Here is a 25,045-nt window from a genome sequence, read left to right as displayed (position 1 = left end):
AATAGTGTATATAAGCACAGTATTATCCGAAAAAAATCAGGACAGCCATCAATCTTATAACAGCCTGCAGATTCCTCTGAATTGGAATTCGCACAAACACAAAATTGCTTTAGTTTAAGACAGAGTATGAATTAAAACTACAGCAGTTTTGTGTAGAAAATCCTAATTTGTGGAAATCTGTGGAAAGAGAATTGCCCATAGACTGAAAGAAGGCTTTTTTCCCCTATTTGGAGACAAACACAACATAGCCGTTACCATAACAAACACATATTTTCCAAGGCTAGGAAAGAAGAACTTAGATGTAAACTCATTGCATATTTGAAAATTCATCTAACCCAGAACAATTTTCACATGGGAATTGCCAAGTGTACTGTGAATAAATGTACATGCACAGGCAGCAGCCAGAAACTGGAATGTGAAAGGAGTAAACTGGGAGGGAGGTAAGGTTGTAACATTATTCAATTTGTTTATACCTCTGAAAAAATGCAGCTAATAAGGGCATGTATTGTGTTACACATGCTGAGAACCTTTTTAAAGGTGCTGAGTGTTCCTCCCTAATTCCTACTGAAGTCAGTCTAGTTGATGAAAACTAGCACATTGCAGCCCTGTATCTTAGAGCTCCCTGTAGCATTTCGAGTACTTGATCCATGGTAAATAGCACAGGGGAAAAGGCACAGAAGTCATGACAATTTGCTGCCAAAGGTATGTCTACACAGACAATGCAGAGCCATATAAAAGTACCCAGCATAGTTGTACTGACACAACACCCCTGCTTTAGAGTAGCATGCCCCATGAGGGTATCTACTTGGCAGGATTAATTAACCTTAAGGGAACACCAGAATTTAATAAACTGAACAAGAGGTATCTCTGCATGGAACTGCAGTATGCTGGATGTGCATTCCCTGGTTACTAAATTGAAAGCAGCAGCAAAGCATAGATTTTACCATATCTATAAAAGAAATCAGGCATACATACTAAGTGGCTTGTTAAAAGCATACAGGAGGCTGAAGCAAGGCTAGGAGTAATAGAGTTCATGCTGACATGACTTCGCAATGACATTTGTTTTTAATGAAATAAAAGGAACAAAAAGTACAGTCAAATCAAATTCTATAAAAGCAGACCCCATGGAGATCGTTAGAATTACTGCATGAACTCTAAGTACTTATGAACAATTCTACTTAAGAAAAAACAGACTTTCTACTAGGAATATTTTCTGTGATTCTACTTAGAATCATCTGAGATTTTGACAAAGTATTTTGTGGGCCTGAGAAATAAAAGATTTTAAGGAGTTTACTGTTGGAATCAAGTCTCCAGAATGCTTTAATTTCTAACATCTATCTTCAAGAATATATCCCTGTGGCCTTGAGGAGATAATTCCGTAATCAGGAGTTACTGCATGTCTTAGTGACAATATTCAGCTCTTCGTAGATGCTCAGTGTGACACAGAGAATACTGGGATCAAGTGCTGTCATGTGGATCAGATGGATTTCTGCTCTAGTTTAGGAAATTATAACATTACCTCTTTTTAATTTCAGGGCTCATCCCATAGCACTATGACAAGCCCTTTGTTGTGAATGTTTCCACTAGTTTTTACCTAAAGCATTGATAATGCAAAAAGGGCCAAACGTTCAAATAAACTGAAGAATTGAACTTTCTGAGAACTGCATACATACATACCAATGAATCGAACTGATCACGTGGGCAAGCAAACAGCCGTCCATTAACACTGAGAGTTGTAAACACTGAAACATCATGAGGTTTGAGCACAACCTTTTCTGTAAACATGAAACAAAAGATTGTTTATTATTATATATATGTAGAATTTACAGCAGGACCGATCCAACAGCTGCACAGATCACCCTTCTGGGAACAAATTTTGCACAATAAACCAATGTCCAGGATACAAAATAGATGACAACAAGGTCTTCTTTATTGACAAAATGTGACAAGCTAGCCCAAACCAGTCTCCTACAGAACTGGCATACAGGACTAGAATCCCAGCCCCAAACTCTACAGACAGGTCAAGAACCTGTGCTGCCTTCTCTAGAAACTACCTGCAAAAATTCAGCCATAATTTGGGACTCCATTCTTCTCAGAGCTGTAAGCATTTGGAGAGCTGTTCTTAACAGAAATTGCCTTGGAAGACAGTAACTGCATAAGGAGGTGATGAAATGCAACTGTATTCAAATCTCATTACAGCAGTTCAAAAAGAGCATCACATCACAGGTAAAGAAAAGATAATGAAGTAACTTACAAAACAGTCTCTTCCAGCATGCGCTGTCTGTCAGCAAATCTGACAATAAAAAATTGCTGCAACTGCAAAAAGTAGAGCCGCCTGGTGTCAATTCTCAGGAAGTGAGCTGGTTTTGGCAGGCATCACTGTTTGCAGAAATGCCTTCCAGCACAGCTCTCATTAGCTCTGTGTGTGTCCACACAGTCAGACTCTACCAGTGCACTTCAGCAACACCAGTTCTCCAGCAGAATTCACCTTGCAGTTACTCTCCCATTTCCACAGCCTATAGTAGGGGGCTGACTCCTGATCCTTTACCAGTAGGTCAGTGGGCTTGGCACAAAGTTGCTCAGTAGTGGTTTGCATGGACAGAATGGCCAGAGTGGTAGTGACCACTACTGGAATGTCTGTACTGCAGTTGTTTTCTGCTATTGCTGATTCATAAGTCTAGCCTTACATTATCCATGCTTACCTCCTATTTCTGTTGTTAAAAAACTCTTACAAGTCTTACAGTGAAGGAAATTTGGGGTAGCTCTGCTCTGTAACATGCAGATATACAAGCTTCTCTATTTCTCCTGTCTCCCATGTGAGCTCCAGTCTGCGCCTGCAGTAGGAAAAGGACTTTCCTCTAAGACAGAACTTGTGTACCAGCCAAACATGCACATGGATATAAAAGCCTTGACTGAATTAGTCTTTCAATCCCACCCAACATTCTGCTTCACTGTAAGTGAGAAGCGTTTAAGATGATGCAAATACAGTACCTCCTCCTGAGCTCATCTTTACTATGATGAGGCCTTCTCCAGAACCCAGCTTATCTGCTACTGCGCTGATCACTTCCTTCACAGAGGAAGACACTGGCACCCGGATAGTGGTATAGGTTTGGTCTATGCAGTACACCTTAAACAGAACTACAGAAAAAAAGATTGTGCTGTGTATGCCACATGTAACAACCACAGAGACTTTACTGTACAAATTACTTTCACTTCAGTAACCACTCCTCACAAATGAAACAAATAAAGCAACAATAAATCACTACAGTTTTGATAGCCTCCCATTCCTCAGATGTTCTACAATTTCTAGTACAGAAATCTCTGATTTCCCAGAGCTTTTAGTAAACCACAAAGTACTAGTGTTTCAGTATTGCTACATTATTTATGGATGCCAATTTAATCCGGCACTTTGCTATGTTCCAGACATTATAATATTTTAAATCAACACTTCTTTTCAAAAGTCAGGAAAACTGGCTGCAAACTCTCTTAATTACAGGAAAATAATTTTCATATTTACAAAATAGATTTGAAAATAGTTTTGGTTACAATCAGAACTTAAATCAAACTGTACTGCAACCTGTTTTTTACAAGCGAGTATATAATTGCTGAATCAAGACTATTGTAGACGATGAAGAAAAATACCCTAATAATATGAATACACTTGAGTGTACAGTACAAATTGGCTCACAGAGTAATACATGAACCCAGGCCTCTGGCTGCCTAGAAATCAATATGATAGTATATTAGCCTGCAAAAAGCAAGGCAGCCCAAAGTGACATGAATTTAAGACAGAAGGAGTTAGCAAAACACTCCTTCAGCTCAGCTGTCAAGCCAAGCCAAGCAGCCCCTGGGGTTATAGCTGTCCATGGATTTTCTATGTTCAGTGTGCTGCCTGCCCTACAAATAAGAAAGGTGCACCCATATGAAGGGGGCAGTTACTGCCTATCCACACAGACACAAGAAGTAGTACTTCCCTGACAGTAGCAACTGTTTTGCTCTTTATAGACCTAGAAGAAACACTGCTACGGACAACAGAAGCTGCATGCCTGGCAGGAAGTCTGCTATTCATATGCAGTTACTTTGAAATGGCTCTTCTGTTGGTTTGATTTATGCCACCAGCTTTCTCAGCTATATGACCTTGCATTTTGTTCCCTTATTTTTACTGTTGTTCACTAGCAAGGGCTATCCTTTAATATCAAACACCTTCAAGCAGAAGCTATTTTCTGTGATGAAGATGCACCAAAACAACCATTGAGAGACTGGCCCTAGCAGCTGCAATGAAATCCTCAGGTTTATGAGTTTTAAGGGGCATGTATCTTTGTTTACAATGAACAAATCTCATCATCAGAGCTCAGGATTTTTAACCTGCCTGAAGTAAAGGACAATATGAAGAGCCAGTACAACTGAAAATGATATTCTGATACACTGCTGTAAATTTTACCTTAATCTCTTCAGAGAATCAAACAATAGCAATACAGCAAACAAGCAGATTTTGTTTTCTAGGCTGTGTGCCACAGGACAGAGATCCACGGCGTGATTATCTGCTCCACTCCTATCTTGCAGAGGAACAGCTATACATGTTAGCTCAAACTACGTAGGGGAGACAGAGGCTCAAACATGACCTTCAGCACCCACTATTTAGTGCACTGTCATTACCTGCATGGACACTGTCTGTACTGGTTCTTATCTGTTTTGTTCATTCCCTTTTTTAAAGGTTTTTACATCTTCCTCTGAGTAAGCAAAGTGTTTGATAGCACAAGTAACTAAGGGAAAAGACCAGAAGCACTTCACATCAATGATGGAGAATGTTGGGCTAGGAAAAGCAGTTTGCTTCAGGCCAGCTTCAAAACTGTAGGTACTTTTGTTTATTTTTAGACCATTTTTTTGAAAGAGACAAATTTACTGCAAATCTCGGTGGCTCAAGAAAACTTTGCAAAGAAGGAACTCACCTTCGTCACTGCCCCTGATAGGCTGGCGTTTCTGTGTTCTGTCATCACTTGTGTTGAACAGCTGCAGAAGAACTTTGTGCTGAAAATGAATCATCAGGATTCACATTAATGCAAAAAGAAACATTATGGGGTAGACATGAACTACAATAGATCTCTTATCAATGGCAGGGAAAAGAGTAGCCATGCAAAATTTGACACATTGTTAAAAGCTATTTCTCAATGTGTTGTTTTGGTATACCCATGATTACTAAAGAGAAGATGCTTATGGATTTGTTATGCTAAAGCTTTTACTTTAGAAGATGGACAAAAAATTATCTTACCTTCTTTTGTGGTGCTTTAGGTTCTTCAGAACTATAAAAAGGTAAAGCATAGAATATATAATTAAATATTACCTGGAAGATTTTGTGTACAAAATCACCTACAGAACATGGACCACCTGTCAAACTACAATATCAACATATTCATGTTTGCATATACAAAAAGACTAGATGATACCACAGTTAATCTATGACCAAGGCAGGGAAATTACTATACAAAGTCCATGTAAGCATGAAATAAGCATCCCGTTTAGTTTCAATTGTGTGTACATAATTTCTTATTTCTTCTGTCAACCTTTTAATGAGAGTTTGGTGTTTGCAAGAATGATGTGGAAAGAGAGGGCCATAGAAATTAATCCAAAGAAGTTTGCATGGAAAAAGTCAATCTTGTATGACTGAGTGCCATTCATAGAATGGATTTTTAATAGATATAAGCAATAAATTTTCTTCATCTATTTACTGAGAAACAGGGAGGGGGGAGGAAAGAAGCAAAAACTGTGCTTACACTTGCTTTACAATTTTCTCTAGCTCTGGAAGTTGCTCCTTTAGTGCTGCAATCATTCTAGTATCATCTGATACAGATACATAAAATTCCTGTAAATGATACAGAATAGTCTTTAAATAACTATACGGGTAAATGAGCAGTACTCAGGATAGAGGATTATGAGTTGACATCTGATAGCTTAATGATTATAAAGAATGATAATCTGCATAGAGGAACACATGCTGGGCCCAACCCTCTATTACTTCTACTTGTTTATATCCAGCTGATCTAGAGCAAGAGTTACACATGCAGAAGGGAAGCCTGATGGGGCTCACTGTGTAACCACTGACTGCTTGTGCAAAAACTGCATTTTCAGATTATCAAGAACAAAGACTATAAAATTCACAAATAATCTGGCATGATAGTTTTTTCTACCCACTGCTGTTGTAGTCCTTAGTGGTTCATTTGCTACTGAGTTGTTGACTCTCAGCTACTCCAGTCCTCTACAATATTACCCTCTTTTAAACCCTACTCAAACCTCTTCTTGCCGCACCTACATAAAACTGACCCAAAGAAGGATCTATGTGCTTGCAACTAGTTCTTTAACTTCTGGACTAATGAAAGATGTTATGTCTGTCTCCAAAGTCTGTCTATTATTAAAAGCTTTCCCCTGTGGGCTTGCTACATGTCTGTTGTACTTAAGGCCCCTCTCTAATCCCCTCTGCTCTTAACTTAGATTCGGTTTTAAGCTCTTTGTGGCAAGAACTTCCATTCAACCAGTAATATATGGGATTGTGTTCCATAAACACAATATATAATAATAATAATGGCAATCACAATGACTTAACATGAGATTGGCAGTGCATCTTATCTCAGAAATACAAGGATATGGCACCTACCACAAAGACCTTACAACCAATGTCTGAGGTATTAAATGATTTTAAGGGATCAGAAGAGTTCTGAAGACAAAGATCTAAGGTCCAATAGCTGCAGTACAGCTTTAATTCAAATGGAAAGGATTTTTTGTTTTGTAGAGTGAGAACCCTCCAGCTCCTTCCTGGCACACCTCAGGCAGGCATAAACAGCCCCCCAGTTCAACCTGTAGAGCCTCTGAACTATTCACAAGAAAATATTTTAAAAAGCAAATTCATATATTGCTATAAAGCAATCTACCCATGCAGTGCTTTGAAAAGGGTCTGCAACTCCAGCAGATATTTTCAGAGGTCCAGAGGCTGACAATGGTTCAAGCACTGTTATAGTGCTTGTAGTATACTGTCTGCAGCTAAAACCGAGAAAACAGAGTTATGAGTTTGCACTTTGAAATGACCTACTTCTCTTTAGTTCATAACAGAATTCTACAGACTGGGAACAGGCTTTCAGCTTATCTTGCTTGGTAGGTACTTTTCAGTACAATGATACAACGATTCCTTTATACCTCCAAAAAGGCCATTGCTGCTTCATCTTCTTGTAGTAAATCTCCATATAAAGCAGCCCACTGCAGAACCAGACGAATGACTCGCCTTTTATTGTTGAGGGCATAATCCATTTTCTCCTGCTCTGTACCCTGGGAAGGCTGGGCATGATAGGTGCCGCAGTGTCAAGGAAAACACTCAGTGATTGAAAATATCAAAACCAGTATGAATTCACAAACAACTGACTTCCAACAAACCATTTTCAGGGTATTCAAACATAACTTTCCAATGTATACATTTGATTTCTGACTGCCACTAGCATAAAGACTTCTGAACCTCTCACATTCACACTAAAAAGTAAGAAGACAGTGAATTCTCTAAAGAGCACAGGAATGATCACAATCCCACCACAGAGACGGTTGCTGTAGGGAGCAGAACAGAAATGACACTTGGAACAATAGAGAAGAGCATTAACTGTGGAGACCGAAGAAGGATATTTCTCCTTGTTCTTCTTTGGTGACAGTTGAAAAAAAAGAAAAATGTCACTTTGTGTTTATTAAATTCCAGTCTTCCGTTTGTGAGGAAGGCTACCAGAATGAACCACCAGTGGTATTCCTTTTATTTTTAGAAGTTACTGTAACCCAAGGTGAACCTCAGTACCATTATGGTAGGGGGACCTGGAAGTTTACAGCCTAGGCTGACTATAGAGACATGGGGTAAAATAATAAATTCTGTATTAGCCTCATTTTACATATGAGGAAATCAGAATTTTCCACTCTATCAAATAAAGTGTATTTGGGACACAATACTTTATGATAGTTATTTTGTGATAAACAATAAGAAAAAATGGGAAACATTTTTCATTATGAAGTGTCAACATTACAAAAATATGCAAATAGCAAAAAGGCCAAAAGTAACATTAATTGAAAGGAAGAAACCAAGAAAAAAGTAAAGGCACAATGGACAATAAACTGAGATAATTTCAGCCTTTAACCTATGTGAAAATGAAGAATAATCCCCAGCAGAAACAGGATAAGGCAATTTGTGTGCCTGCTTCTCAGTGATCAGAGGTTAACAATATATATTTAAACTCTCCCAATATACTGATGGGTGAATGTGAAGTAAACACAGAATGATTACAGGTACATCTTCAACTTTTCTTCCCGGATACCAAAATTCTGATTCTGGATTGTCATGAATAATACTATTCCCAATTATATAGCAACTTTTAATATTAAAATACTGGCACTCTTTCACTCACAGCAAAGTCCAGCACCCTTTCAAGGTGCACTTTCAGTTGCTCTAACAAGAGATTTTAAAATATTAATTAGAAAATTAAAATATTAATTAGAAATCAAAATTATCTAAATATTTATTTTAAGCTTCATATTTAGAAGCATTTCTCTAATAAATACTCATAAAGCATAATGGGAAAAAGTATCTATTAACTCACACTTTCCAAATGATCCTCCTGCCCAAAACCCCTGCAGAGATTTGACGTGCTACCAGGGTTACCAGGGTGCTCATTTGACTGACAAACTTTTAGAAATCTGCATTTTAATTTCATTCAGAAAGGTTTAAAATTAATAGAGAACTAAACAGGTCAGTATATTTATGGGAGTAAATAAGTGAAAGGGTCATAAGAAGTAAATAATATATTGTAGGCTATGTGCTCTAATGTCTCGGGGAGCAAGTTTAATATTCTACTGAGTCATTTTTCTCATCCCATTTTTACCTTTCAAACACTGTAATTATTTCATGTATTTTTACTTTCTTATTAACTGACCACAGGCACTGGTAATTTTTCTGTATTTTTACTGCTCATTTATATTAATTGCTCTTTTATTAACATTATCACAGGGAAAGTCAATGAAGAGTTCTCCCATTTTTACGGGACCTACAGGATGCAGCTTCACTGCAGACTGCAATCAGAAGTAAAATATCATGTATACTTGCAAGAAGTGTCAGATAATTGTAAAATATTTATCAACACCAGCATGCTTAGAGTTCAATATATATATTTCTAATTATGTCTAGCATAAATGGAAGCAATTCTGAAGTCTGTTCTATCCTGTGTGGGAACACTTAACCATATCAGGAGCTGTGCAAAATCAGCACCCATTACTACAGTAGAATGCAAACTATTTTGCTGGCATGATGGTAAAGGAGGTTCACAAAACATTCATATGGAAACATGCTAAAGGACTATCATCTACAGAGAGCAGCAGAGGAGTTTATACTTCATAAGTATTTAGACAGTAGTCCTTCAAAGACGCATACCTGCATACATGCTCACACACTTGCACTATCCCAAGTGCACTTTTGGAGGTGCTACTCTATTTCAAGTTTTCTTCTGGGCTTTGTCCTGTCTCCCTCTGACAAGCTGTAGCTCTGAGAATCTGTCCATTTCCATCTCTGTGAAGAAGAGAGGGAAACAGGGGCCTTGGTCCAACACACAGGACTGATGTCCTGATCCAGGACAGGGAAGCATGCCCTTTGCTTCTCTATAAAAAAGAAGTATGTGATTTTTTTTTTTTAATATTGCAGGATCCATATACTTTAATGACTAAAAAAGAGTGGTGTGCCAAGGGACAGCACAGTATAAGCACTGAATCTGCAGCAAGCAATAATGTTACTTAGCCAAAATGGTGCACCCATCCATTCCTTTCAGGATTAAAGAACTTACAGATGACAAAACGCTGCTGCAAAAGAAGTGAAAACCCAAATAATTTATACCCTGTACTATGCTTGAAAGCACTACAGTGGTCTAGCTCTACTCATACATGCTGCCAGCTACAATATTATCCTAAGTGGGTGTAGGAAAATAGACTTGTATTGATTCAAAATTGGGAGCTGGAGCAAAAACAGTGTCTCTGACTGAATCACCTTTCTTCTTTTTCTTTTTCTGTTTTAATTTCCTCACTTAGCATAACTAATTCCTCCTTAGTCTCACTGGCAAACACGGCACCGGCAAACATTTTTGTAGAGTGATTTTGCTCAAAAAAGATGAGCTTTGCTAGCAACCTTTCAGCTCTAACAATAAATCCCAGTGGTACAATCAACAGAGCACAGTTTGATTTTCCATATTCAGAGTGGACCAAATAAACAATAATTCAGCTCTAGGAAAGGCTGACACTAAAGCAGTGGGATACCAGTTACTTCCAGCCCTCCTCCTCCTCCTCCTCTGAAAAGAATTACCATGATGCCTGCCATGACCCATTTAAGACCACGGTCTTAGCCTCCTCTCCAGAAGAGATTTCATCACAAGTGAATACGTATACGTAATTGACACTATCACTTTGATCTTCAGAAAAGCTTTTCCTCATTCATCTGATTTTCCCAGTTATTGGATATCAGAGGTATACTATCGTAACTGAGGTTAGACAAGCCTGAGTCCCAAATGGAATGATTGAATAATATAAGCTACATAAATCAGAAAAAAAAACCCAACCATAAAAAGTTCTGCCCTTTTCTTTCTCTCCTCAAAGATGTCAGCAACAGCATTTCGTAATACTTTTGATATCCAAAACTATGTGGGTTTGGAAAATGTGTGTTTCAGGTGTACGAACAATTTTCTGCAGACCAGTTTTATGGGTCCAAAGGTTTTCAGAACAATTACTGTCCTTGCTAGGAGTAACACAAATGGATTCTCAAGCTTGCCAGACAAGGACACGATGCTCTATTTTGTGGTTTCAGGGTGTTAGCTTTCCGAGATGTCACTCGCCCCACTGAGCTTCAAGGAAAGCACACTTTCACACCAATCTGATTCTAAAAAAATAAATAGAGAACTGAAGTTATTATACCCCTGTCAGAATTCTATAAACCAGAAAACATTATATGTTTATTTAATGCTCCCAGTCACTTGATAACTTCAAGTCACTGTGCACAAGGAAAACTCTCAGTGCCCAACAGCTCCCCAAACTAAATGACCTGCCAGTAACTGACTGATGGACATTTCACAGACTCCTTCTGTAAAACATGCAGACAGTACAAGAATCACCTCCAGCTCTAGATGTTATCCACTGTAAGCTTTCATCTCCTAGGTATTTGCATGCAATTGAAGTTTCTTGCAGTTTGTTAACATTTGCTATATACTATTATTATAGATTATTATTTTTATTCATAACAATTGTGACAGCATCTAGGAACTACTTACACATTATTCTACTAGTTTAGGCACCCTTTTGCTTGAGGCAGTTTGCAGCTTGTAATCTATAAAGTGGACCACTGAAATCACCAAAACATAATGATCTTAGTTAAAATCTAGATGCTGCAGTTCAGCAAAACCTAAGAAAGACAGAAAGGATACAGGAAGGGTAATCCAAACTTTTATGTAATTTCACTTATCTGGTGGAGGGACAATACATTCCTTTCCCTTGGAATAGTAATCGGCACAGGAAAGATACAGTTTTCATGCTCCAGGACTGTTTCTCATCATGAGTGTACACTATCCATTTCAGAGTTGTTGAGCTATGGACAGCTGTTAGTTAGACACTGAGAACCTACCCACAAGGCACAGTCTCCATGAAACATTATGTACTTCTTGAGAGAGAGAAGCTTCAGTCTCATCACTGATAGGGACAGCTGTTATAGGGATGTAACTTTTCCCTTACAAAAGGATATTGTGCCATCAAGGCTGGGCAGAGCTGACTATTTGGCATAAAAACACAGTGCATCATAATAAAATCATTTAAGACAGAATCTGTGAAAAGAGAAGAAAGAAAACAGTCAATTAAGCCCCTGCAAACAGCCTGAGGATCACAACGATGGGCTTTCTTTCAGCTAAAATATTTTATTAGCCCTCTGCATATAATAAAGGGGTCTTTTTGCACTTTGTTTGTAGGCATTAAGTATGAAAATGGGGAATGAACAAATATGAGCTGGAATATTAAGCTTTTATTCTTGTCTGCATGAATTTTATTGCACTTATGTTAACAGGCATTTGCCTGTGTCAAAGAGAAATTTGGCAGAGCAAAAAACCCCAAACTCTGTGCTGAAGTGAAATATTTGGATATACTTCTCTAAAAGTGTAGAGATCTTAGCATAAGAAGAATGAGGCCTGCCACACCTGGGTACCTAAGAAATGCTGCTGCATTTGGCTTTAGGGAACTACAATACCAGACAGCACATTTAGTATACACTACAAAGGAGAAGGCAAATAATTTAATTCTTTGCTGTTTTCCTAGCAATGAGCAGAAGGCCTAAAAGAGGTAAATGGACAGCCAAATTTCTGGTTTTATTTTGATTCAAAAGTATCACAGCTGTTACATTTACATTAAAATGTATATGAACAATATGATTGACATTTTCTCTGGCAAAAAATAACAGGCTATTTTTTCTGTTAAAATGATCTGTGGTAGTGCTGCTGTAAATCCCAGTTTGCCTTACCTTTGTATTTGTGACAAAAAGAAGGATTTATAAAGCCTGGCTGCAGAGGCCAGAATAAGTTTGGCAGTGAGAATAAATTTTATTTTACTTTTAAACCATGCAAGTCTTATATGGAATCACTGAGAAACAATAAACACAACACCCTCTGGTATCAAAAGTGCAGCTTTTGAGATAAGAGAAACATTTAAAAACCCTGTAAGTAAGCGATATCAGAAAAAATATGGTGAGATAACTGTGTAATATAACATTACATCATTGCTTCCACTGTAATTCATATATGAAAATATGTCTCAGTTGACAAAACTCACCTCTGGAAGGGTGGGACTTTTTCCTTCCATAATATACAGAGCAAACTGGATTTTAACTGTTCTTAAATTAAAGGAATGCATAAACTAAAAATTCAATTTTCCAGCACTCTGAGCTTCGATATCCTAAAAATAGCTTTGTGAATTGTGACATTTTGTATCACATTAGGATACAGGTATAATCTTGTCATTGGATGTTTTTGGGAAAAGATTTAAAAAATAATTTGTTTTAGAAAAACATATAATACATGCATACTATGAATAGTAAACTTGTGATTATATCCTTTCAAGCTTAAAGAACAACATTCTGCTTGTAATCCTAATAAACAGGTATCTACGAAAAGGATAATTTTTATTCTTTTAACACACTATTTTATAGTGTTAAAACACACACTATAAAAGGATTTCTGTAATCTGTCAGTTCTTCCACCATTTATGGATGTCTGTACAGGTTTCTCCAATACTATGAGGTCAGTAACAGATTAACTGGATTTAAGAACACCTTTGAATACATACTTCTTAGACATCTGCAATATAAAAAGAACTTGCTAAAGCGGTATTATGCAGCTTAATATAAAAGTCTCTGCATTGCTTTATCATAATTAGGAGGAATTTTTTGTGTCTGACTCTACTAATAGTAAGTCAGCAAATATCTACATCCCTAGATGTAAATTCTCTGTTCTCTTTACATTAATGAAAAGCAGGCTATTAAGTGCAGCTGCAGCAACCTGCATTCTTGGGACCTGGCCCATGGTGTGCTGAGTTCCCTTTTGAGTAACAGTTCTTCTTCCCCTGTACATGGAAAAGTGTCTCAAACAAGTAATTTCAATTGTGATACTTTAAATGTGATATGGATATGAAAATTTGGGAATACTTACACTAGTGCAATGCAACGGCTGGAGGTATCAATCTAGTTCACAGTACTAAGTGACATTCAGAACAAGAAGTATGAGTATATTATCATTGGGTGGTAATGCATGCTCTGTCCTGGCCTTATAGTTGTGCCTAATTAAAGTTGTGACTAGTGGTCTGGCACCTTTTAGGATTTTGCTGTTCTATTCTGAACTGAAAGTACAAATACAATAGAGCAGGCCAGGGGGAGTGGATTGTTATCTTTAATTCTGGATTTCCTAGGTTTTCTCAGGGTTGTTTCAGAGCAGTGGATAGTTCTTATTGTGGTAAGAACTAACACTAGCTGCTTTTCAAAGCATCACATTGCGGTGTTCCCCCAGCAAGACCATCTTATGCAGTAATAATAACACAGCCTTTGTCATGTCAATACCTGTTGCTTCATTTAAAGTTGCTTCAAGGCGCATAGTTTCTAGGAAGTGCTCTAAAATTTTCTCTGGGGTTCCTGACATCACAATATACCTGAGGGAGGGAAAGGAGCAGTTAGTGTCTCACAGGCAAAACAGCTAATCAAGAAGCAGTTGTGTACCAGTGAGAAGACCAGGACTGACGAGTGCCAGAGTACAAACACCTGCTCTGACCAGAATCTCTGTGTGGCTTCGGACAAAACCACTCACAATCTTTGTTGGCTTCGCCCCTGTAAAATGGGAGCAATAACACTCTCCACCCTACCCAGGGAGCGTGAGATGACAGATGGCCCCCTCCCTGCACAAGTACTCCAGTATAACACCACCACAGTTACACTGCAATCAGGAGAGCTGCACTGGTGCAAACCTGGGGAAGTGCAATCAAAAATGCTTCTCCACTGAGAATAAATATCTCAGTAATGACAGCAATTCACAGTCATTAGAGGGTCTTAACAGACTTACTATGAGCATGAAATGAAAACTGGTATGTATCTGTGTCAGAGCAAGGAAACAATTTCCTTCAGCATCACTGACGGGTTGGTTTGAGAAGATGGGGACAGATAATGAAATAGCACACTGTATCTTCAAATTTGTGCAATGCCTTAGATAGCTGAAGTAAGTAAGTTTTTGAAGTCGTTAAACTTAGGATTGTACCATTTCCTGGAGTAAATTTAGGGGAGGTGAGAGAACTAGTGCAATAGTCAGGTTTTTCTGCTTCATGCAAAAACAGTGGTAAGATTTTAAGTACCAGCAGAATATCATAGGATATTGCTAAACTTGTCCTGTTGTCTTTTTTTCTTTCCTTGCAGATTGGATTTTTTTATCTTTCCCTCCATTCTTTCAATCTTTGCATCTTTTTTTTCCTTTTTTTTTTTTTTGGAATCCAACTGATAAAGTATGAAACTTAAAAAAAAAAAAAAAAAAGAGAAAAAACCCCGAGAAGTGAAGATACTCTGCTCCTGCTGAGAAATAAGTGGTGGAGCTGAGCTCCTGGGAGCTCCTCCTCACTTTGAGCGCTGACCGTCACAGTTCTTTTACCTGTCAACCCCTTTGGAAGAACTGTATTGATGTCCCAAGAACACAAACACTTGTTAAGCCAGTGCACATTCTCACAGAGATACTAACCAAGTATCTAAGTGAGTGAAGCAGAGAAATCACAGGTGGCTGTACTCTGAATATGAAAGTGAAAATGAACAGTGAAGTGACTTGCAGGTCTGCTGAATTCATCCTGTGTGAGTGTGATCACCCATAAAGAGTTAGACCTTGGGAGTGAGAACTTCAGAGCTAGTCCTTCGAAGCAAAACTGTCACTGTTTGAAAGCATGGCTCGAGGAGCTATGTAGGAGCTATGCCTCCTCAGTATCCAAACTGCAACTGAGAGGATCTGCTCCCAAAACAAAGTTTTCCCCAAGACTAAGATGAAGAAAATTAGTTTCTTGGTTGACCAGGTATCTAAAGAAACAACTTTGAGATGCAGAATATTTCTCTAGTGCAAATGCTACGTACCTGCCTAGGGAGCAAAGCCCAAAGGGCAGCTCATTTGAAGAGATATCAGAGACGCAAGCTATTCAATTAAGGGCAAAGCAGCAAGCCTTTAAGAAGAGGTCCCTGTTAAGCTTCTCTTTTGGGCACAGTGATTTTCAAAATTACTGAACACTCAGCTAACACATTCCAGTAACACATTCTGGAAATCAGAATATATCAGTAACTTTGATTTGGACTCTCAAGCATAAATGTAGCCACTTACTGTATTTACTAACAAAAGAAACAAAAGAAATGTCATCTTCAAAACCAGTGAACTCGCTTCGAAAGACTTTAAACAAAAAGACACTGCCAACACACTATGAACAAAGGAATCTGCTGAAAAGCAGACAGTGAACTTTCAAGGTAGCTTCCTCTTTTGTGTAGCTTATGTCTATTTGTCATTGTTATCAGCAAAAGCTCCCTTGCTGGCACATTGACAGTATCCAAAGCTGACCAAATGCATAAAATATTTACAGAAATGAAGTTTTGAGCTTTACCTGAAAATATTCCTGGAATGTAAGCCTTAATATAGAGCCTAACTTAACTAGGCACCATAAATGTCTCTAGCTATTTTTATTCAATTCTGAAGAAGAAAATGTGAGACAATGCAAGTAATACTGGTGCAGAGTTTGCAAGGAAGGTGGTGTTTGAAATATGTTTAAATGAAACTTTTACTTTTGAAAGCATGAAAAATATATCAGACCCAAGAAAATGTATTTAAATCTATGACGAAGCTGCTGTGTATTGCAGCTGCTGATGCAAATCCACTGGCTGCAGCCAAGTTCCCTTCATTTAGACAAAGAAAAATTTGTTGTAAGAGTCCATGTTTTCCTGGTAGCATAGTTTGTTTTTCTAACAGATCAAGTGAAAGATGAAATGGCAGTTTCTGAAATACGTGAAATGTGTATATAAAATACAAGGAATGATTTAATCAACCCTTCACAGATCTTTACAGATCTTTATATTCAGTTATGCAGATAAAATAGGTATATGAAATCCCAGATCAGATAAAAACTGTGCCCAAAATATCTCACAGTAAATTAGCTCTTTCTTTGAGAAAAAGTAAGGTCCAGGGTAAAGGATTCGAAACTTCTTGGTGCTTATTTTGTTGGAGTTGTTCGAGCGTTTCTGAAGAAAATTGTGCATCCATTTGCAAATAACACATTTACAAAGCCTTTAGGGGTTTTACCAACATTTGGAATGATAATAGCCTCACTCTACTCTTATCACAGTAGTATCCAAACAGAATTGTACTTTTTCCCTTTCAGTAAGAAACTAAAGAAAATACAATGAATATTGTTATTACAGTGCAACCCTATTCTGTAAGATAAGCTGTGTGACTTTCATTGCATGAGATCTTTGTTTTGTATATAAATTGTACCTAGCAAACTCTTATTAGAATCCAGAGCTCAAAATCCAAAATGAAAATATCTGCACTTAACAATAAAACAATGTATTTTCCTCACGTCTTTTACACAGTAGCTCAGCTTAATAGGGTTTCAGCATTCTCCATGTGCAGTCTATTTAGAAGCTATTACACGAGATAAGTATTTACAGCGAGATCTTTAGAGAATTATTGTGTAAAGACATAGAACTGGTGTGCTGCTGGAAATGGATATATTATCCAGTATGGGGCATGTGATCAGCAGATGATTAAAAAAAAGAAAACTTTATATGCACTGCATTCTTCCACAGAAAGAAGGAATATGCTATTGTTCAGATAATAATACCATATGAAAAGGTTAATCATTGTCTGACATTTGCACTATTGAATGAAAACATACTTGTGCTGAGGCTGTGAATTTCCTTGATTAGAAACTCTGTTTCCTGCTGGGATCTTCTCCAACACCAAGACATCTTGGTCATGTTCTTTGAGTCTTACTGTATTTGCTTCCACATCCTGCAAGACAAGTTACTTTTAATAAAGTAATTACACCCGATTTGGCTGATTAGTTACTCCAAAAAAGTGCATGACTTTCAACACAAAAGACTCTGGGGTTGGTTCTTTTCCCCTGTATTTATCTATCTTTATTCTGCTTTTCTCTCAGGCAGAATCAAGAGGGAAGCACTGGCGCTGAGGGAAGAGGCAGAGAAATGTGGGAGGGACTAGAGCAAGAACCATGTGAAAAATCTCTGGCTATGGCAAAGGAAAAAAAAGTTTGCCAAAAAGCAGAGTGTCCCCCCAAAACTTTCCATATGTAATGTAATCTCTATCCCCACTTATATATGACCATTATTATCTATAATCTGACTTTTCTCTTAAAAAAAAAAAGAAAATGGCACTTAAAAATAGTAAGTTTTAGCTCAGTAAACTGTCAGTAAACTTTTCATTTTCTACTACCAGATCATAGTAGAAAAAGAAAAAAAGAAGAATTAAATATAATGTGCATTCAAATAACACAAATGAAAATCAGTAAGACTATGGACTTTGATCTTCTTTGAAGTATTGACCAAAGCTAAATCATTTGGGACTCTCCAACCACCCTTACTGCCAATGGGATCCTCATTCCCTTTTGTACAGTAAACACAATCTTATGTCATTTTTCTAGCACAGAAATCTGTACTGGTTTTATTGCTGCAATACTGGGCATGTATACATTCAAATACAGGATGATACTGGTCTTGACTTCCTATGCTATGAATGATCACAAAACAGCCTGTATTTACAGAATTACAGCTGGACTTTGGAACACATTTGCCCTAATGTGAGTAACTGTAAAATTAGCCTGGGAATATCTTCCTAGAGCTCTCTGATAAAGACATCTGTGTGTTCACCTGTAGCTTATTTAATTTGCCACTTGAGTCTGCCTTGAATCTATTGAGTTTAAGTTGCATATCTGGAAGAATGGGTGATCTTGTTTCATTCACTGTTTGGATGGAAGATCACCCATAAATCCTGGACAGCATAAAATAAAACTGAGCATTTGGCAAATTATAGACTACAGAAATGTGAGAGACAAAAGATTCCATTTGGTCCCATTTTCATGACTGAGCTAGGAAAAGAAAAAGAGGAAGGATGATTAAAATATTCTTGACTTGATCTTCTAGACTGTCACATCTCTGTTCTGCAATAAGGGACACTTCAAACAAGGTTATCAATATCAACGTATCCATAGAAATAAGAAAAACTCTAGAAAAATTTGCAAGTTCTGATATCATGCTGTGAGGGTGGCCCTTCCCGCTCTTACCCTAAGGATCCTGTTGAAGTCCTCCTTGTCTACTCTCAAAAAGTGGCAGTTGTCTTCACGCAGAACAATGGATGCTGCTCTGGGAGCATCATTCACAAGCGCTAACTTGCCAAAATCATCTCCTTCATGTAGAGTACATACCACACCCTGTACAGAGCAAAACATTTACATGCAGAAACCCATCATTACTCTGTATTCTATTGAAAGTCCTTGTACAAACACTGGACTTCACAATCAAATACCAAAACAAATCTACTTGGCAGGAAATCAACAGCCAAAATAATGACTACGAAACAATACTTGATAGCTGGTTATTACTATTACTGAAGAAAGGCAAGAATAGAAAAGAATTGGCTTGTTCTCTGAAATTACATTCAGCTTGAAGGACTCTTCTAGCCCTGCTGAAGACAGAAAGTTGTTGTTTGTTTTTTGTTTATAGAGGCCCTAAAAAATAAGATCAAGTTTGCAGAAATAACATGTAACACCGCATCCTCAGCTGGTGTATATCAGCAGTGCTCCATTTACTCCAATTTACAGTTTATAGTAACTGGGATCTGGCCCACCCAGTGATGTAAAAAATGTAGCTAAATATGGGTTACTTAGGAACAGACTTAGCACCAGGGCCCCTATGCTAGATTTTGGTGAAATGCTTGGTGTTCAGAATGGAGGATTGTCAGTCGCTGAATGGGAAATCAATAGGGAAGTAGGAATTTTTAAAGATTCAATGGATTGCTGTGTACCAAAGTCCTATTTTTTGCCTTGAAAAATCTCCCTCATAAACAGGAAATTTAATAGGGATGCTTTTCAGTCTATAGCTTAACTAAAATGAAGAGCTAACGTAAATTTGGGAGGGGTTCATCCAACCTGAGAACCACTAGTCACAAAGCAGTACTTCTGTCAGACATGCGTGAGAAAAGTTAGTCATACGAATGCAAGCAAATATGGTGGTAAAGGGACAAAACACCCATGAGACAGAAGTCTGGCAATTCACCAAATTCCAGCAAATGACTTTGTCCTAAAGTTTAACTTTAAATCAGTTAACCTACTGATTTAACTCTGCTGAATTATATTCAGAAAGTGTGGAATATATCCCGAAATTATACAGCAATCAACTGGAATTATAATCAGTGAAACCACTGGATCATTTCTTAATAAAATTATGTTCAATTTGTTTCCTCAGACAAAGCAATTCTGCTCTAAATTAAACTGTATTCCTTCAAAGTTTACTCTTACAATTTCAATAGTAAGAATCATATAAAAAGGCTTCTGAAAAAACATACCTTGCCGTAAATGACTACGTTTACTGATCCCTTTAGGATAATATACCAAGAAGTACCTTCTTCTCCCTGATTAAATACTACAAGAGAGAGAAAAGATTTTATAGTGAGAATATAGTTATTCAAAATATAAATGGGACAGATTCTGCACTCAATAAAATTCAAGGTAATTCTATTGCAGTCATATTAATAATGCCTACCTTGAAAAAGCACATACTATGATTTTAGAAGCAATTGCCTTCAGATTTCAGAAAAAAAACCCCCACACCCAGATAGCAGTTATTTTATTACACTGATGTGAAAGTTGCTTTTATTTTCCATGACGGTTGCAACAACTACTTTATCGATACATGTCAGGTTATCAGTTAATAATCACCACACAGATTTGGATCCCACCAGTAGCACCATGTTCTAACCCAATTCTCTAGTGGCTGTGAATTTGACATTCATTTGCTAAAACTTCTCCGTATAAACAGATCTGAGTAATCTTAACATTTTAAATCCTTTATTTTGTGCAGCAGGAATTTTTTATTAATACAAGGATAATATTAGAATACATTTTAAATAGAGATCGGTCCAACCAAGATTCTGGATCAAAACACACCTAAATTGTAGGTGATATATACATCCAACCAAGGATATAGAATTAATTCTGGTACTGTCCCTGCAATTGGCAACAGACTAAGCCAACATGTATTACCCCAGGTTTTAAACAATGAGTGCGAGTCAAGTTTGAAGACTGCATCCAAGTTTTGCTCTTGTCATTTAAACATTAAGAATTTAAATGTTCATGCCACAGATGAGAAAGAAGATCTGACAGGACTCCATTTACTTACAGACTGTTCCTGCTTTGGGATGTGACTCAAAAATGAGGACACCTGCTAATTCTCGCTTTACCTTAAAATAAAAAGAGATAAATTATAGTTTTTATATGTATCTTATTCTTCCTGGTGAGAAGAAGTCACATAATATACCCCAGTCACTGCTTTCCTTCCCTCTGCATCATTCAGCACTCATTCAGAGTCACACAGCCAGACAATGGTCTGCTTCACTTGATGTCCTATTTCCTACTGATTGGCTTTACAGAATATGAGCCTCTACATTTCCTGGCTCCAAAAGGCTCAGACAAGGGCATCTTTAAGATAGACGTCTCCATCTTTCTTCATACACACACATGTGAAACCATCACTAACAATTAACATTAATGTGATGGAAAATTTCAGATGGTAATAGCTAATCTATTACAGAAGATAGCTAGCAATTGTCAATTACTTCATGGGGTTCTGCAGTACTCCAGCTCTTCCCTGAGAAATCAGTACCCTTCTCCTTACTGACGTAAGTCTGGCCACTTCTGCTGTGTTGACCTGCAAGGCACAGCCATCTGGACCTGCTGAGGCCCCTCTCCGCCTGACAGCTTCCCAGGCAAAACGTCCAGCTCACCACCTCTTCCAGGAACTGAAGAGTGTGACAGTGCCTTTGGTGTCAGCCTGCTCCTCACTGGGTTTGTATTACTCTGGTGTGACTAGCTCTTACGACTGACTGGGCAGTTGCCTCTAGTGAGACACTGTTTACAACCATTTTTTCTCACTGTAAACACTGTTAGTGTTACTCTCACAACATAGTAGAAGCAGTGGGAACCTCATATTATCTTGAGTTTTCCTGTGTGCTTTATGTCTCTCTTTGCACAACCGCAAGTCTCCAAGGTCTTGGAGGCCAATTTCCAAGCAGTGGGATTCTTGTTTTCAGAGGCTGTGAGCTGATGACAATCAATGTTTCAGAGGTACTACCATATAACTTAACTGTGCCAAATAGAGATCAAAAGCTGGCTTCAACATATATTTAGTAGTAGCATTTTCACACCATTCTCCCGTTTAAATTGAAAAAATTTTTAGGCCATGAAGAAAAACTTGGGGAGGAGCTCTCAAATTCTGGACACAATCCAGATGAGAGTCTGGTGGCAGCATCTCCTAAGATGGGTGGACAAACTCAGGCTCTGATGCCCTAAAGGCACCCTTAGCTCAGGCACCAAGCATAAACATACCACACCAGTCACCTCTCCCGGAACTTTTTCCCAACAGCCAGTGCAAAGCACTTTCTATTTGCAGTCTGGAGAAGAAGAGGGATAAATAGAGGTGTTTGGACAAGTTTTTTTAGTACACTGACCAGTGAACACACCCACAGGCCTGTGATTTCTATAACAATTAGCTCACCAGACTCTATTACAACCTCTGCCTAAAGGCAATGACACTTTCATGAGGACAGGAAATACAACCCCATTAGCACTGTTCTGCACATTGTAGAGAGCGTTGCTATCCATATACATCCTCAGATGTCTTCTCAGTTGGTTCAGTCATTTGCCTCTGTAGTGAATGAATCCTCTTGATGAAGCCAAGAATTTGATTTGTTTTTAACACTGTATTATATAATTGTTTTTCATTCATACATTAACTTCACAGGCTTCTCTAGCAGGGATTAGTTCACCACCATGCAACTTGAGTTTTATCCATTTTACTTCCTGCTGCTTGTGGCATATCTAGAAAACATATTACTTTAGGAATTATGCCTTTCTTAAAATGAATAAACATTCCATTTGCTTTCAAGTTGATTGACCATTAATCTTCTGGTTCATAGGAGCAATGCTGTCTGTTGCTCCTCTGAAGATTTCCTCTAAGTTAGCCATGGTTTCTGTCCTCTGCTTTAGTTCATGTTGCACATAATAGACTGGAATTTCCAAATTCTTACTAAAAACATGGAATCAACTGCAATTCTTCAAAATGCCAAGTATTTCTTGCAGTTTGTATCATTTACCAGTTTGTATCATTTGCCATACTTGTTCTATATGCTACTTGCTGTGGATTCTGACCTCAAGTCTGAATTTCTTCCAAGCTGGAAATATTTTGTGGTTTGGATTTTTTTGTTCTGGGTTATGTCTGTAGTATCAAGAGTGTTCTCCACTCCCTCTCAGTATCTGTCTATCTTGGGTAGTGTCTTTTGTTTGATTTGAAAAGGGTCGTTTCTGGATCTTACAGAAGTGTTTCTTTAAATACTTTTTTACCTACATCCCAGAGATGCTTAAGGATTTTGGCTGGCTGTTCCCTCGTAGTTCAGTTAGCAACTCTGGATGCATATTCTTTTTAAAAACATTGCTCAGGTGTTATATGTTTGCACAGAGTACTTTCTTTCTGTAATGCAGCTTCATAACTAGCTGCATCTGTCCAAGTTAGCTGAGAATTATTGAAAATATCAAGAGCTCCCAGAGGAGCTATTGTCAAACATAAATCTACTTTCTGACTGGCTTTCTTTTTCTGAAAGCACCCACACCTTGCTGCTACCAAGTAAAGTGCTATTTAGCTTGTTTCAGTTGCCTACACAGTGTGTCAACAACGGTGAGACTTTAAACAGTTGTGTTCTCTCCTCCAGGCATTTTCTCCATTTCATGTATTCTTGGCTCTCTGCACTGTTCTTGCCCACTCAGAGAGAAGGTGCGTGATGAGGCTTCCTTCACTCAATGACCAAACTCCAACCAGCCAGCACTGCACAGTACACCTTTCTGCACTCTGTAACTCCTCCTCCTAACTGGTTCAAGCCAAGACTTCTTACAGTTCAGAAATCAAACATCTATTCTGCAAAATTCAGAAACGCCACAGTCCCAGGTGTCAGGTCAGATTGCATGCATCTTAATTTAAACTCAGATATGGACCCAGATGGAGACATCTGTGCCAAGTGAGTGAGGTAGGGGCTGTGCAGGAACACATGAAAAGAATTATATCTGATAACCAAAAGACAACCTACATCTGCATAGTGCTTGGGTGGTCCTCACAGGTGGGAATAACTGCTTTGCATGGGAAGTATAAATGGAAATGGTTATAGGCACTCCAATTCTAATAGAGCACCAGAAGTCAAAATTCAGCCTCCTTTTTGGTGATGAGTTGTATTTTTAAAAATACTTACTGTGGTAGAAAGATGAGATAAGGCCTTAATGTGAAGAAGTTCTTCATATATAAATTCTAAGTCATCTACAGTTCTCTGGCCAGGCCTATAGAAAGAAGATAAAAAGGACAGCAAAATGCAATAAATGCCCAAAATAAATGCTTCAGAGAAGTACAAAACAACATAAAATGCTGTTGTACTGTCTACTGAAAGGTGCATCCTCACTAAACAGGGACTGAACGATGGTTCTGGCTGGAGGACTAGAAACACACAGAGGATGTAAGTGCTATGAAAGCACCTGATTGACACTGAGCAGCAGCCATAGCAACCACCTTAGAGAGATCCTGATTAAGCAGCTTTTGTGATGAAATCAAGTGTTCTATATGTAAAATGGTCAGATAAATGAGAAATGGTACATAAAGATCTGTTCCTTTCAAAACGACTCCCAAGTGTGAGATCTGCACTATTTTTCACATGTGGCACTATTTAGTTGTAGCAAACAGAGAGTAGTAGTGGTTTGTAAAGGAGTGCATGAATTTCTGCCAAAAAAATTGGAAGAGGCAGCAGTGCATCCTGGAGGACAGTAAATGACTGCTACAGACTTAATGCTGAGTGCTGTTTTTTAGCCACAAAGGTAAATAAGAACCACCTAGTAGTTTCAACTTCTCTCACTGAAAAATACAAGAAGCTGCCATCGATAAAAAGCATGCATTGATGGAGTAATCCTCCTATAGCACAACAAGGAATAAGGCTGCCACTGTGACTGAAACAATTACATTTCTGTAGTCTACACACTATAAGATTTTCTGATTGCTAAAAAGGGACACAAATACTCTGAGAACTGCAGTGTGTCAAGAGATGCTTTGGAGGATCTAATAAACAGCACCCATGAGAAGGAGTTGTAGGAGCTTGTGAGTAACTCCAAAACTTTTTCCCACTCACAAGATTCTCTTCAG

The 25,045-nt window shown here is 38.0% G+C and overlaps 1 protein-coding gene across 5 annotated transcripts in view; it reads right to left on the bottom strand.

Annotated features, from left to right (window-relative positions):
* The window catches only part of RAPGEF4 (Rap guanine nucleotide exchange factor 4), a 157,924-nt gene that overhangs the window by 20,893 nt on the left and 111,986 nt on the right, over positions 1 to 25,045 (bottom strand). For all 5 annotated transcript variants that reach the window (XM_069781441.1, XM_069781440.1, XM_069781442.1 and 2 more), the window contains 13 exons: positions 24,111 to 24,195; positions 20,996 to 21,056; positions 20,163 to 20,239; positions 18,883 to 19,029; positions 17,479 to 17,594; positions 14,138 to 14,226; positions 11,786 to 11,864; positions 7,186 to 7,336; positions 5,772 to 5,860; positions 5,270 to 5,300; positions 4,950 to 5,028; positions 2,992 to 3,138; positions 1,678 to 1,775 (listed from right to left, as the gene is read on the bottom strand). In XM_069781441.1, the coding sequence (XP_069637542.1) occupies positions 1,678 to 1,775; positions 2,992 to 3,138; positions 4,950 to 5,028; positions 5,270 to 5,300; positions 5,772 to 5,860; positions 7,186 to 7,336; positions 11,786 to 11,864; positions 14,138 to 14,226; positions 17,479 to 17,594; positions 18,883 to 19,029; positions 20,163 to 20,239; positions 20,996 to 21,056; positions 24,111 to 24,195 (1,249 nt within the window). The remainder of the gene's footprint in view (positions 1 to 1,677; positions 1,776 to 2,991; positions 3,139 to 4,949; positions 5,029 to 5,269; positions 5,301 to 5,771; positions 5,861 to 7,185; positions 7,337 to 11,785; positions 11,865 to 14,137; positions 14,227 to 17,478; positions 17,595 to 18,882; positions 19,030 to 20,162; positions 20,240 to 20,995; positions 21,057 to 24,110; positions 24,196 to 25,045) is intronic.

This window comes from Haliaeetus albicilla, chromosome 4 (assembly GCF_947461875.1).
Source record: "Haliaeetus albicilla chromosome 4, bHalAlb1.1, whole genome shotgun sequence".
In the NCBI taxonomy this organism is placed as follows: domain Eukaryota; kingdom Metazoa; phylum Chordata; class Aves; order Accipitriformes; family Accipitridae; genus Haliaeetus; species Haliaeetus albicilla.
The sequence above is the reverse complement of the archived record's forward strand: the minus strand, read 5'-3'. Positions and strand labels throughout refer to the sequence as shown.